The sequence below is a fragment of the Electrophorus electricus genome, chromosome 6 (assembly GCF_041902795.1).
Source record: "Electrophorus electricus isolate QZ-2024a chromosome 6, ASM4190279v1, whole genome shotgun sequence".
NCBI lineage: Eukaryota > Metazoa > Chordata > Actinopteri > Gymnotiformes > Gymnotidae > Electrophorus > Electrophorus electricus.
The window spans coordinates 21,745,380-21,762,055 of NC_137502.1; the positions used below are offsets into that span (position 1 = coordinate 21,745,380).

The 16,676-nt window shown below is 41.9% G+C and overlaps 1 protein-coding gene across 1 annotated transcript in view; it reads left to right on the forward strand.

Annotated features, from left to right (window-relative positions):
- The first annotated feature begins 215 nt into the window (after positions 1–215).
- The window catches only part of tnfaip8l3 (tumor necrosis factor, alpha-induced protein 8-like 3), a 24,781-nt gene continuing 8,320 nt past the window's right edge, over positions 216–16,676 (forward strand). Inside the window, exon 1 of the mRNA XM_027009835.3 lies at positions 216–528. Coding sequence (XP_026865636.1) covers positions 483–528 — 46 coding nt within the window. The 5' untranslated portion in view covers positions 216–482. The remainder of the gene's footprint in view (positions 529–16,676) is intronic.

Below are 16,676 nucleotides of genomic sequence, written 5' to 3' on the forward strand. Positions count from 1 at the left end.
ACATATGCACTCTCATGGTCTGGTAGAAATACAAGAGGTTTTCCTCTCCCTGTGTTTTCATAGACATGAGCAACTCTGAGCCAGAAAGGGGGTGAGTGAGAGAGAGAGAGAGAGAGAGAGAGAGAGAGAGAGAGAGAGAGAGAGAGAGAGAGAGATAAAGAGGAAGAGAGAGAAGGAGGAGCAGCAGGGGGAATAGGGGAGGAGGGGAATAGGAAGGCTTAGAGAGGGAATGAAAAGCAGAGAGAGAGTCAGCAAAGACGACAAGAGACCGGCAGCCTGACTGAGGAGAAAAAAGAGTGCGAGAGTGCGAGAGGGAGAGAGAGAGCGACTTACCAAATAGCTAGCGCTCTCAATGTCAGCTTCATTCTACCCACGGACAACTGCTGTGTTCAAGCCAGAGAAGAGAGTTTTCACACGAGACAGAGGAGAAGAGGCAGAGCTCTGCTGAGACCAGAAGAGAGGAGAAGAGAAGAGAGCAAACCATGGACTCAGATTCTGGGGAGCTGAGTGAAGGAGAGCTTTCACCAGGTAAGAGAAGGAATTTTGACTCCTTTCCTTCTTTCATTTTTCATTCCTTTCCTCTCCTCATCTCCAACTCCTGCTTATTGAGTTTTTCCTATGGACTCTCTAGCCTTGTTATCACATTCTACCCATCATCCTCCCGATACCTCTCAACCACATGCGCCGTAACCCTGTTCGGCCACTCTGATATCCTGTGTTACTGATTCTGATGCCCAGGGTGATAAGGGGAGCAGCACTCAGCCTCAGCCTGCACTTGGCCACTTTGTGTTAAAAACACACACACACACACACACACACACACACACACACACACACACACGCACGCACATGCACGCGCACACGCACACGCACACGCATACGTACACACACACATACACACACACACACACACACTCACACACACACACACACACACACACACACTCACACACACACACACACACACACTCACACACACGCATACACACGCATACACACACATACACACACACATACACTCACACACACACAGGGTTTTGGCTACTCTGCAGGTTGGGCTGCCTGAATACTCTCCACAACTAAATCTTTCTGTGAGAGAGAGAGCAAAAAAGAGTATAGAGGGAGAGGGAGAGAGAAAAAGAAATGGGAGTGAAAGAGAGGGAGAGAGGGAGAGAGGGAGAGATGGAGAATGATAGAAGTACTTGCACTTTAGTCATCCTTCCTAACCTTCTACTCCAAAAAACTGCCTAACCAGTTGCATATTTGAACACATTTACTACTTAAATAGAAAAGAGCCCTAAGGAATATGCTCTTAGAAAAAAAAACAATATATAAAATAATTCATTTTTTCCACATTTTTCTGATTGTTTTGCATTTCTAGTGTGTGAGTACACTCATTTGTTCATGCAGAAAATCTGGAAATGAAATTAATTGTACATTCATTAATGTGTGAATTTTGACCTGGGTGTAAAGTCTGTCACCTGTGCTGCACTGCTGGTGAAGTATCATTATCAGGTATGCCGTGACATGAGGTAATAACATTACCCGAAGCAGTATTGTAACGTGTGTGGTTGAAACAGCCTTCATTGAAACAGTGCATTCATTGTTCAGGTGTGCTGGTGTTAACATCGCTGAAACAGCATTAGTTCACTCAGGTTCAAGTGTGCTTGTATACTTGGTGTATACTAGTGTTAGTACACTCTGGAATCCAGGAAACAAAAATACCCAGAGGAAACCCACACAGGCACAGGGAGAACATGCAAACTCCACACAGGCAGAGCAAACCTGGACCTGGTAGCTGCAGCTGTGAGGCAGCAGTGCTAACCACTGCACCTCCATGTCACGCCTCCCTGTGCGCCACCTCTCCCTGAGCCACGCACGCATGCATGCACACACATGATTAAAAAAAGACTCAGTGCCTATCTTAAGATTATATTAAAGCAGCTTTAGAACAGAAGAAAGAAAAATCTGTTTATCGTTCGCTTTCCTAATCACCAGATTAAGAATGGAAATTACATAATGTGTTGGAAATAACATGCTAAATAAAGTGTCTATAATGATGTGCTAACCAGTTTAACATGATCTGTGTGGTGTAGTACCATTATAAAACAACTCATACACAACATTTAAATATATATATGCAAATATATATATGCAAGAATGCAAAATGAACGCAAGCTACTACACAACAAACACACAAACAGGCAAATGCAGATACAGAACACTTGTAGGGTGAAGAACTAAAGTTCTGAAAGAAAACAAGTTGCTGAAGGTTGTGTGTGTCAGGAGCACAAGGCTTATACTACCATGTACAACCATGTACAACACTGACCCAGGATCAGATCTTACACAGCTCAGACCTTACATCATGATACCATAAACCCAAACTAACCCTAGAGCAGTGGCCAACAGTCCTATGACCACCACCCATCACTCCTTTAGTTGGGCTTTTCTAAAGGCTGATTCAAGTTTATCTGATGACTCATTTATATATATATATATATATATATATATATATATATATATATATATATATATATATATATATATATATATATATATATTTTTTTTTATGTGCAGTTCTCTGGGCTAGTCAGTCTCTCTCTCTCTCTCTCTCTCTCTCTCTCTCTCTCTCTCTCTCTCTTTCTCTCTCTCTCTTGCATTTGCTCTACCACCAGTCACTGAAAGGTCATCAAAGGTCATCTGTGTGTGTAGCACTACACAGTGAACTAAGGCGCTCTCACACAGACACTCCTCACTTCACACATCATACATTACACAGACACACCCATACACTCTCTTTTTTCCCCCTTCACACACACACACACACACACACACACACACACACACACACACACACACACACACACATACATACATACACTCACATACACATGCACACACTAGAGCAGCTAGTCTAGAGCAGCTGCAGGAAGGGATGAACGTAGAACCTTCAGAGTCAACTCCAGAGTCAAAGTCATCTCTAGAGACAGAGTCAGCTCTAGAGACATCTCAGAGGCTCTGACTTCACATCCACAAGTGCTGATTTGCTCCACCCAAGCTCCACAGAAGCTAGCTAGCAGATCACACACACACTTAAATACACATAGATACACACACATACACACATGCACACAAGCACACATACACAACCACATGCACACATATACACACGTCTTACACATGCACACACAAACGTTCATACACAAATCCATACACACACCCACATAAGGAAACTCTCACTCAACACATGCTCTTGTCCTATCGCTCTCTCTCTCTCTCTCTCTCTCTCTCTCTCTCCCTCACACACACACACACACACACACACACACACTTACACACACATATGCACAGAACCTCTCTAATTATCACCGAGAGACTGGAGATATTCAGATCTATTCTGAGCTCATCAAAGGTACAATATTGTGAGCTTTGCAAAACATATTCAGACAAAATAAAGTTGCAGTTCAAGCTTAGTGCCTAGGCAGGAGTCCAAACTTTTTCAAATACAGTGTGCTGATACACACGCAGACCAGCGCGGACACATATGAAGAGAAAAAAGCTGCTATTTTGTAATTAGAAACTGCAGGCATTTGAAGAACAGGCTTATATTTAATGATGTATTTTCCTTTTCAAGACAGTGGCTATGTCTGGGCTTTCAGAAGGTGTGTGATGTGTGTATATAGTTCCAGCAGATCAGGGAAATACTCTCCTTCAATAAAAGTGTTTGAAGCGAATGTTCTGCCCTCTGGTGAGGAATGATAAATATCACTCAAACACAACACACACACACACAAACACAAACACACACACACATGTCTTCTTCTTCTTTTATTTGTCTGTAAGATCCTCAGTTGTGATGTTTCCTTTTAAAGAAGTCATGTGGGCCCACGCCCTCTCACCCTTTTAGGAGTCACATCTGTGGTCTTTAAGTGAACCACAATTCTTTAATTGGAGAATGTGCATTCTATAAGCTCAGAGCAAGTATGAGAGTGAACCACTGTCTCTCTGTTTGTCTCTCTGTCTGTCTTACACACTAAGGGTATACTGCATAAAATTTGACATTTCATAGAACTGCCCTCTCTGCACACATGCAAGCAGACACACACACAGGAGCTCTTCCATCCAGGGTCCCAAACAGGAGGGTGAAGGCACAGCCATCGTGGCAACTCTCACAGTTGCTCTCATTAGCTCCACTGCTCAGCATTCAGCTCCCAGTGTGCCTAGCGCTTACTGCTTCAGCTGAGTAAACGCCCCGCTCGCCGATCTACCAGCCCCAACCAGCATCCTTGTGGCTAACTGGCCCACCCACTCATTACACATGAAATGTAACCACTACAGAGAGAGAGCAAGAGAGAGAGAGAGAGAGAGAGAGAGAGAGAGAGAGAGAGAGAGAGAGAGAGAGAGAGCGAGAGAGAGAGAGATGGCAGATTCTCTCTCTCTCGCATTTTCTCTTTCTCCTTCTCTTTCTTTCTTGCTCTTTGCCAGGACTCTTCACTGGAAAAGACGAGTAAGAGTAAAGGGGAGAGGTGCTTTTCTCCCTCTTGTGTGTGTGTTTTAGTGAGAGAAAAAGAGTTTCCTGTTTACTTGTTTTCTAAACATCAAGAAGAGTAGAGAAACAGTCCAAATGGCTGCTAAGTGATTAACTGGTTTTGCTGAGAGATGGAAATATTTCGGAGCCATACTTTACAAGGCTGCAAAAAACTGCATTCAGAAAAACAGCATGAAACACTCCAGTATTTTTCCTGGACATCTCTCTCGATCTCAGTCTCTTTTTACGTTTTGAGGTGTAACCACAGTTATTTCCCTCTCATTAGTGTCAAACTATGCCACATTAAGTCTCCAGACAGCCATGTCTACAGAGGCCCATCTAAATATGTTGTCATACAGTATTTAAAAAGTAATTCAGCTTTGATTGTCTCCCTGGTATAAATGTGGCATCTCAAAAATATCACTGAGGCATAGCAAAGACAACACATGATAGGGTTGATCCTGAGAGAATGGTATTTCTTGCTTTGTTTCAATAATTAATTAACCAAATTTACCATCTAACACACACTCTAAACACATGCACATACACACATACACACGCAGAACTGTGATCAACCCTTCTTCTAACATAGATTAACACACACAAACACAGAACTGTAATCACCTCTACTTTCTAATATAGACTAACACCAACATATGCATATGAAGAACTATGCTCACTTATGGGACACACAAAGCAGTTGGCAAATGAAGATGTTATTATTAGAGATCCAGACCAGCTGAACACACACACACACACACACACACACACACACACACACACACACACACACACACACACACACACACACACACACACACTGAAATTTTCTCAATGATACGCTTCCACCCTCTAGGTCCAGAATTAATATGCTGTAAGTTTATAGAGTCCACATATGTGAATTGTAATTATGAAAGCATCCACTTAGTGCTTGGTTTGAGTCAATGAGTCACTACTGAGACAGAAGCCAGCCACTGACATATAAATACACAAAGAGAGAGAGAGAGAGAGAGAGAGAGAGAGAGAGAGAGAGAGAGAGAGAGAGAGAAGAGTTATGGAAGAGTTGGCAGGCTTCATAGAACTAAAGGCTTTTCTGGAGATGAAGACACAGGCACCCACACTGAGATGCTGGCTATGCTTTTTTCCTCCCTCTTTGTATTTGAGGGGGTGGGGGTATATCTGTAACGATGTTTGTAAAGTGTAATAATACAAGCAGTCAAGCAGTGTGTGTGCGTGTGTGTGTGTGTGTGTGTGTGTGTGTGTGTGTGTGTGTGCTGTATGTATGTATGTATGTATGTAAGTATGTATGCTGGAGTGCAACATGCAGAGAAAACCTCAATTTGCAATAGTGGAGTTACTGGCAGGTTTTTACAGGCTAGTGACAGATACTGCAAAACTCAGCACAACAGTACAAGCCATCAAGAAGTACAACCCATCAAGAACAACCCTCTTACGACAGAGAGAGAGAGAGAGAGAGAGAGAGAGAGAGAGAGAGAGAGAGAGAGGGAGAGAGAGAGAGAGAGAGAGAGGGAGAGAGAGAGAGAGAGAGAGAGAGAGAGAGAGAATGAAGTGGGAAGGAGTAGTTACACTCATGTGTTCAAGTGGGTGAGAGAGAAAGTGGAAGGGAAGGTTTGGGCCAAAACAGCTTTAACGTAATGAAGCCCATCTGCAGTATGTCAGGACTAACTGGAGAACACAAACCTTAATCAAAAACAGCAGTGAGACACAGGAGCAAGACACAGCAGTGAGAAACAGCAGTGAAACAGGAGTGAGACAGCAGTGAGATACAGGAGCAAGACACAGAAGGGAGACAGCAGTGAGACACAGCATCGAGACACAGGAGAAAGACAGAGGAGTGAGACACAGTGGCTTTCAGACAACCTATGCCAAATGCAGAACTCCAGTAATCAAACAGCAGCATAATTCAATTTGCACATTGACAGATCACAGCTCACTATCCTGGCAAAACCAAGTACTTTAGATATCACTGGCAGGAAACAAAGCATATTGCTCAGACAGCACAGAGCACAGCATGCTACACAGAAGCAAAACACTGTAATCACACATGAAGAGCCAAAAAACACAGGTCATATTCCCCCGGGACCTCAGGCTAAACCCCGGTTTTGTGTTTCCCCTAGTTTAACAAAATCATTTAAGATGAGTAGCTCATTATCAAGTTCTTCATGTTCTGGTGGGTGGAGCAACACAAACATGCACAGAGCCCCTGTGGCAATCAGATCTGGCAGTCAGGGATCAGACATCTTACATGGGGCTTAGACACATAAAGTGCAAAACAGCATCCAGGACTGCAAAGTCTGATCCAGTAACTGGGATGACATGCCATCTACTTTAAACTTAGAATCTACTTTCCATAATTAATATCCAAAAGTCTTTAAAGAAACACATTCAAAACATGTTCTCAGGTGGTATGTAATGAGTTTGTACCACACATGGAGAAGCAGTAAGTAGTTTCCATCCAGTGAGATTGCTCCAAGGAGCAGAACGCAGTGAGGACCCTACATAATCTTATAGCCATTCTTCACTAAGAGAAAAAAGCTTTATTAATCACACCTGTAATTTTTGCCTTTAACTTTGAAGCACTTGTTTCATGACCAAATTATAAAGGCAGAGTTGACAAAGATAACAGTAATAAAAGTCAGACTGACAGCTCCATTTTTACAGTGTCAGAAGACAGAATCTGATCTCGCTCTCAAGACATGAGCTCACACACTGGAAGAGTCATAAAACACACAAACACAAATACACACACACAAATGTACGCTCACACTTACACTCACACACACAAATACATACCAACAAACACATACACACAAACACACACACTACAGTTTACATTTCACATAGAAGAAACAGCTATAAAACTCTAAGCGTGTTAAACTTTTTTAAACTCAGTCCCTGCCAATGTGTACTGGAGAAATAGATTCCACATTAGAGTCTTCTGCTTCAGCATGGCCTCTTCTCTCTTCCACTATTCTCTATCATACACAAATCTCAATCTCTCAATCTCTCTCTCTCTCTCTCTCTCTCTCTCTCTCTCTCTCTCTCTCTCTCTCTCTCTCTCTCTCTCTCTCTCCCTCCCTCCCTCCCTCCCTCCCTCTCCTATAGATCAACTGGAAAAAGCTAAATGAGCAGTCATGTCTTGCCAGAACGGAATCAGGGATCTTTCTCAGCTGACCGCAAATGATTGAAACTGAGTCCCTATTATTAGATGTCTACAGTGTCACTCAGTATTAAAGTGTGACTGATGCAGTAAACTCACTTTACCTTTGATACATGTCACAGATCAAGTAGTGCACCTTCACTGCGCATTGCAGAAATATGGAGCATCGCAAACTGGTCACCGCATCTAAATCCTGACAGAAACAACATCCATTAGTGATCAGAAAGGATCTCTAACAATTTCCAGCAAAGGAGTAGCTCCATCACAATGCACAAAGCTCAGTTGTTTGGGTTCAAAGTACTTTTTTATGTGTTTAGCATATGTGCTGTGATTACAGGCTTGGAGTGAGGGGCATGGATGAAAGCAGCTGAGAAAAAGAGACAGACAGAGAGATAGAGAGAAAAGGGCCAAGGTAGTTATGAAGAGAGAGCGAGAGAGGGAAGGACATAAAACCTATGAGACCCATTCTCTGTGAGCATGTGTATGTGTGTTATCTCTCTCTCTCTCTCTCTCTCTTGCCTCCCTCCATCTTTACTAGAGGTCATGAAGCAGGGTTTTTCCCCCATCTCTCCCTGTCCTCCCTGGCCCCTGCAAAGAAGAGCGTTATCTGTGCGTTATCGTTAGCATGGCACTAAGTGCAAATCATTCGATCTGTGCCATCAGTGCAGGCCCGTGAGCACCTGTAGTGTGCTATATGTTGTATCCTTGCCCACTGCTGATCCCAGGACATAGTGAAATGTATAAGTGAAGGCTAGAGTAAGGACATAGTAAGATGGTCCATCACTACCTGGAAGCAACGCTCCTCCTCACCTTAGCGACTGCAGAAGAGCAGCTGCCTTAATTTATGGGACATAAATAAGGTTTTTTGGCCCACTACGCATAACATAAGCACTTAATGATGTCAAAAATGTGTAGTAACTTAAGAATAAGTATAAATATCTTATGCCAAAGCAAATTAAATAATTCAAAAAAAACATTATAGGTTTAAAAAACCTATTTAAACAGGTTTTACTAATGTTATAATACATAAATTATGTTAATTTATTGTATTACTCAGACCACTTGTAAAGATATACTAAGCTAAATTAACCAGTGAGATGAATATTTTACATTTGATTCACATGAAACTTTAAATACAGTATTTAAAATATTTACCTAATAGTTAGGTCACCTTCTTTTAAGCATTTAACAAACTTTTTGTCTCCAAGTTGCCAGTGTGTCATTAAGGAATTAAACCCATATAATCACTGCTTTGTATATCATTACAGCTCACCACACATCCACCCACCCTGGCGTTTTCATCTCCAGTTGCCAGGGTCAGAGTGGATCAAAGTGAGCCACGGAGGAAGAGCATGACCCTGGCATTCTGGCCTACAGTCCTGACAGTGAGTGGGGTTCTTGGCTTTGTGCCCCAATTCAGAATCAAACTCTTAATATCAAACTCACGTAGTTACACCTCCACCGTCCCACCCCCATGCACAAACACACAGAGTAGACATGGAATTGTTTAGATATGAACCAGCCACTATCAAAGCATAAAGGCCAGGGTAAAGATTGATCTCCTGGCACAGTTCTAAAAGCTTTTCCTCTGGGAGAGGGGATGCCCAGACAAGGCTGTCTCCATGCACCTGTCCATCCTCATATTACTCTACAAATTCTGTCTTGCTTCTTCGTTCCACAAGGACCAAAAAGAATCGTGAGTGCCCTCATGATCCCAGAGAATCATGAGTACCCTCAGGACCCCAGAGAATCATGAGTACCCTCAGGGAGTATCGAGTGAATTCAGTGGCCTGTAGATTAGCAGGAGTCAGCAGTGCTACAGCAAATTCTGACCCTGCACCCAGAATAGAGCACACCGCATTAGAGCACATGGTTGAGTGAGTCAGAAATAACAAAAGGAAAAATTTGAATTAGATAGATAGATAGATAGATAGATAGATAGATAGATAGATAGATAGATAGATAGATAGATAGATAGATAGATAGATAGATAGATAGATAGATAGATAGATAGATAGATAGATAGATAGATAGATCTAGACAGACTATGAGCTGAGTTGCTATAACAGCATGTGACACCCAAAAGCTGTTATATTTTAAATGGCCAGTGTCCGACATGTTTGTGTGCTATTTGTGTGTTATTCAGGCTTTACATGATTTATTTCATTTATTGCTAGCACAGGCTGAAGTATTTGCATACATCGTTCCCTGCTTCACTGCAGTCAACTGTCTGCTCAATGGGTCTGTGTTACAGAAACACTATTCAGTCATGTTCATGTACAAGACTTTAAAAAAACTAAAGCCAACTACACTGTAAGCCAAATCAAAGTCCTTAACGACCTGTACAGAAAGGGGCAGACAGTTACTTGGAATACAAGATTGGCAAAGAGTTGATGAAGATCTCTTAATGTTCCATCTAGTTTCATGTGAAGCATAAAGGTCTGCTCTGTGAATCTGATGGACTGGGGAGATAAAAAGCAAATTAATTCCTTCTTACTTACACACACACACACACACACACACACACACACACACACACACACACACAGCAGGACAGGATCTTATTTTCCTTGATGAGTTAACATCAATGACATACACTCCCACAAAAAGTGACTGTGTACATGTGTGCAGGTGATTGACTTAGGCAACTTGTTGATGGAAAAACAATCTGACATCAAGTCATTACTCCACCCCTACCCCCCAAGAGGGTGTTTCTGGAGCACTGGGCTGGTGCTTGGAGTTCTCTACAGTATCTTTATTCTCTGCAATGTGCCCTCTTCTCTAACCTAGAGATGAGCAAAAACCTCAATTGTTTTTTCATTCAGTTTCACCCATTCTGTTGCCATGACCTGAACATCTCTTCAAGTCTTTGCCTTGACTGCTTGGCCTGGACTGCTTACTCATTTTGTACCAAGAAAAAAGCAATACAGCATGTAACAACATTTAATAATTTAGTCCCAGAGTCTGAGGAAATAATTCACACACACACACACACACACAAACTAGGTTTTAGCCTGTACTCTAACTTATGTCTTCTGGTAACCTATTTACAACCACATTTTACAGAGGTAATAAGTCTGGTTAATCTTTAGCACCTGAGCTCCTCAGAACTTAGTCTGATGGCACTTGGACAAAGAGAGAATGAAAGAGTGAGAGATTTCAACAGTGTTGTGAACATGTAGAAGATTTTATTGAAGCTTATCATGACAATGACTTATTAATTTAATACTCTAGAACCAGTGGTACATTCAAAAATGGAAGATTCACTTTTATATTTTTCCTTGTTAGTAGTCTCACTGTGTCCAGCTTTTGGACTATAGTGTAAAAAACTGAAACAGTTGAAGTCTGCAGAGAACTCCAGCAGAGGAACTTAAAAACACTCCACGCAGGAGTTTCAAAGAACCAGCAATTATCTGGTCTGCATCATTCAAAGCCAAGAATCAAGATAATCTGACACTGAAAAAAAACAGTGACTGACACATCTTCCTCTCAGCGGAACTGTGAATTTGGAAACTTGGAACAAGGACGCAGAAAGAGAAAAAAAACTCTGCAGGACAGCAAGTTTTTAGGAACAGTGTTGGAGGTAAACTCTGCAGGACAGCAGGTTTTTAGGAACAGTGTTGGAGCTAAACTCTGCAGGACAGCAGGTTTTTAGGAACAGTGTTGGAGCTAAACACAAGCAAGACGGTAAAGCCGCAGGATCAGAGCTGGAACTAAACCCTGTGCTGCCTGGTCAACCCTGGCATTGTAGAGATTTTTTTTTACACCAATGATGACTGTTAAGTATAGTTTAGTTTAGTTTTTTTTTCTGATTTAATGCTCTAATAAGAGGGTTTGTGGTGCAAAAGCATATGTAAAAATACATCCATTAAATAGATCTACCATGAAAATTTTAATCATAGTCATGAATGATAACAGACCTGAATGATAATGACATGACTGAAATCTGCTTGAAAGAAGCAAATTCAAGATGGTGGGTGGCCTGTCCCCACCCAGTTCAGTCAATGAAACATGAAAACATCAGGCCAAAAGCACCAATACAAGCATATACAAACTGAGTAGCGACTTTGCAGCTAACAACTTCTTCAGTTACTTAATTTTTTTATGTCTGTCAGCTTAAGCGGATATGTTAAAGCCTGATACAGCTAATGTTTCAGTATAGTTCAGTGTTGTTTGGCTGCATTAGCACATTTACAGTAGGCCAATGCTTTAGTGGCCAGTGATGAAAAATAGCTCAAACAGGAAAATAAGAGCCATAATTTTGAGGGAATCTGGCCTGTTATTCGGCTGACATTTTGTCATCTGGCAGCCAGTGTCAGACACTTGGGTGACAGTTTGTGGAGCAGCAAGCGAGACTGCTCCCATTTTGGGATGGAAGGTTCTAGGGCTGTTTCTCAACAGAGATAAAACAAGGATGTCGGGAGGGTGCCGTTAGCAGAACAAATTTTTCAGCAGAGATAAGGGTTCTCTTATGGGGGAGGGGCAGCTGTGTCACAGCTTAACATTAACATTTACAAACCCTGAGCACTGGCCCAGATCATTACAAATGGATCACCTTTTAGTCTGTTTTTGAGAAATGTGAACTGTGTGTTTGTAACTGACATCATAGTACTGTATTTACGAATGAGCCTCTTTTCAGTTTTTGAGAGAGACAGAGATGTTTTGGTGTTTCCTGTGGTTTAAATAATAGTGTTTTATAACATAAATGTGCCCCCCCACCACCCCACCCCACAATACATACACACAATCCAATGGTGGGTTCCTTCTCCTACCAAGGATCCAAGTGACCCTGGTTAGAAACAAAGGGAACCTCTCAAACACACACAATAAAATAAAGCACAACCTATGCCTCCAGGTTTAGAGATGACAGTCTAGTGTTAAAGCTCTCGTCATTCGAGTTATTCTCAGCAGCGACCATGGCCATGTAACTGATCCACATTGACTCATGTTGTTGTTTGTTGTTGTCTGACTCTTAACTCGCCTTTCTTTCCCCTGATTTTGTTACTGTACATCTAACCCTGGACCTTCAACTTTGTTTACGTGTGTGGCTCTTCACGCTACACCACAAAAGCTCTACTTTTCCCAAATGAGCCACCAGGGGGCCAAGCTAAAACGCTGAGGGATGACGCGTGATTAAAATCACTCATTTACAGGGAATATGATCAGAGATGAGGAGCACTAACTCATTACGCAGAAACAGGAAGACTTTTTTCATTCGTTGTGTAATTGTGTTACGGTTCATGATAATGGGAGTGGAGAACAGACCCTCATTTCTCTGACGTGGTTGTGTGTCAATGTAATTGCTGACAGACGTCTAGGGTTTTCTCATTAGGATGGTAGGTTAGTAATAAATAAATGCAGTCACAAACGCTAATGTACCATTTGAGCCTTTCCCTTCCGTGCTCGCACGTGCAGATACACACAAACACATTTGGCCTCATGTAAGGTAATTTCAGATTTCTTATCTTTAGGTTTGAACAACTACGCCATGTCAAATTAAGCAAACGCCTGCCACTCGACCCACATAAATATCTCAAGAAACATATATGCTAGTTCGCGAAAATTGTGGACTAGCATATATGACGTACCAAACGTCATTTATCTAGATTTTTTTTATTTTTTAAATGTCGTTTAAGGATTAAAAAGTATTACGTTTCCTGCTTTCGCTGCTCAGTAAATGAAAACATATCACTGTATTAATGAATTACGAGTTGCTGAGACCGAGAAGGGCCGTTTGCCGTGTGACTCTCATTGACAAGTCCGGGCTGTCAGAGAAATAAAGGGAATATGGTTTCAGATTGAATGATATTTTTAGATAACGTTTTCGCCAAAGCAAACGTGTACCTGACTAGACAGGATGCAAGACAGGATGTTATCTTGGACGGTCACAGTCAATAGAAATATCATTTAAATGGCAGAAGGCAATGTCGTCTCGTGCAATATCACAGAGCGTCATGCCGTAGCAGATCGGACGATACTGTCCGATACAACCTACACTGCCCTGGCAAAACAGCAAAAAGTCACATACTACTGTCAATCAGAACATTCGCAACATGAATATACATCAAATTGAACTCATATATTCAAACTCAAACGTTTTCAAGATAATAAAATAGGCACAATCCATTAGTCGATGTAGAGTAGTTTTCGTTTGAGTAACAGCAGTAAGTGGCTATTATGACAGATCTGGATTACTCATAAATTTTGTTCATGCCTAAAGGAATAGAAATATTTCTGAATGCGTTATGCAATTTAAGAATGAATTTGTTTTCTGCATGACGCCCAGGATTACTGCACCCTAGTCATATTTTAGACTGGGTCCAGTGGTCTTGTAAAAGACCCCAAACCCCATCCTAATCCTAGATAAATAATAAATATAATACAAAATAAATGTATCAAAATAGTTTATACAAATCAGCAGGTTTTAAGCATATTATTTAAATATTAATGCATTGTAAACAAACAAACAAAAACAGTCAAAAATGTCTTGTTGTGAGCCAGTGAAAGACATAAACATGATTGTGGAATGATAGATGACCCCCACCTGCCAAAAGAGTCACATATAGCAATGATTCACTATCCAATGATTCAGTATCCTGATTGCTCCCAGGGTAAATGCATCATGGGACTCTCTCGCTCTCTCTCTCTCTCTCTCTCTCTCTCTCTCTCTCTCTCTCTCTCTCTCTCTCTCTCTCTCTGTGTGTGTGTGTGTGTGTGTGTGTGTGTGTGTGTGTCTACTGATGTTTAGCTAATGGATAAATGCTTTAGCGGTTATGGTTAGACTCCAATATAAGCATTCAGAGTGGTTAGAGGAATCTTACATAAACATAGTCAGCTTCTTAACTGTGTGCCATAGGCCTAGAATCACTGAGCTCAGAAAAAACACTCACTATTGAAAATACAATGACAGCCATCAGTTCAGTCCTTAGAACTAAGCTAATGACACACAATCAGTGTGTGCTACTGTTCACAGTTTGGTATATTCAACTTTCAGAAACAGATCATTGGAACATGCGTGGAGGACTATAAGAGTTAAACCCATTCTAGAGGCTTCACACTCAGATTTAAGCATGCTGTAGGCTGCTTTATTCTGGCCAGGTTTCACACATGCATTCTAAAACTGTTCAATTTCACACTGCTGATTAGTTTATCGCCGAAGCTGGAGAAAGCCCTAGAGACACACCACTTCACACTGCTCAGGGACTAAGCCTCTAATGATGCCCAACTACCACACACACTGTTACACAAACTGTAAAACACACATGGTCAATCATTCTGTCCCCTCCATCTGACTCTCAGCTGCTTTTTCACACACACACACACACACACACACACACACACACACACACTCACACACACACACACACACACACACACACCTCAGGACAGGAAATGTCACTTTTCTAGTCAGGCCTGTCAGGACCATTTGAGATGAGTGTCATGTCTCCCTCCTTCCTCACCACTCTTTCTCCTGCCTCTGTTTTTCTGTCCTCATCACACTCTCCTCTCTCCATCCACCCATCTCTCCCTTCTCACCCCTCTCTACTCCCTCCACTGCTGTATCCTCACTCCTCTCTCTCTCCTTCCTCCAGCCCCCCCACTCACCATCCCTCACACATTATGAATGACAAAAATGACATTTATTGTTATCCATGTTGAGCCTTTGTCTGTCATGCCGCGGGGTCGCTCAGAGCTCCACTAAACTCTAGCAGCTAATGACATGGCAGTGTCCACCTCAGTCTGCATTGATGGTTCTCATAGGTCACACATGGCCGTCCAAGCACACCTCAACCCTGCAGCTAGATTAACTGTCTACAGCACACTCATACTGATCTACTACACACCCACACAAAAGCATATCTTCTTATAAGCACAAGGGAATGCAGGAGCATGTTGTCTAGCCTTTGTCTGATGACTCTTCTTGGGCAATAATGAACTGTGATTCTCTCTGAAATACCCACTCGGTGAGTCATCGAGTGAGCTCTGCATTGGTTTCGTCAGCTAATATGAGCTCTCACACCACCCTGATCCACATAGAAGAAGAGAATGCAGTAACAGAAAGAGAAAGAACCCAGCCAGTAGATTTGGGGATGTTTGCAGTAATCATATATATTAAGCCATACACAGCCCATGTCCTTAACCTCAGGCACAGTGTGTAAATAAAAGTCTGCCTTACCACTATGGTCTGACACTCACACTGTGTGCACATGTATGTGTGTGTATGCTAGAGTCACACACACACTGCACACTCTTCCTTAATGAACTGAGGAAGCACAAATCAGATAGAGTGGCTTTTGTGCCTATGCAATGGAAAAATGTGTACGTGGAGAAGCGGGGATATGGGCAAGAGGGAGAGTTACAGAAAAAGAGTGTAAGAGGAAAAAAGGGAGTGAGTGAAATCAAAAGAGAGGATGTTAAAGACAGAAAGAGAGAATGAAAGAAAGACAAAATGACAGAGAGAGAGAGAGAGAGATCTGTTTCTCACTGAAAGCCAGATGGAGATGCTCCATCGAGCTTTGGCTAAGCACTGAACTCAAAAGAGTCATACAGGAAAGCATGCAATGAAGACTGTTTTTGCTCCATCTGTAACCAAGCTGCCGTCAAACCAGCGACTACCAGGCCTGTGTAGAGGTGGAGCTGTATTTAGCACTTGTCCTGGTCATCACCATAGAAGGGTTTGGTGTGTGGCTACTCAATGTATTAAGCAGAAAATCTGCTTTATCAGAATTCAGTTTTTATGAGAGTTGTGCACAAATTATAGACATGGCTCCTTCCATCTTAGCCAATTACTCTGGCTGCTCCTCTCTTTCTTTCATTCTTCTCTCTCCCACTCCCTCTTCTTCCTCTCTTTCACTTCTTTCTGTCTTTCTTTCTCTATTTTATCCTCTCTCTCTTTGCATTCATTATTTAATTGCTGCTGCATTGACATGGTTGTTAAAGCGCAATAAAGGGCATGCTTTCTTG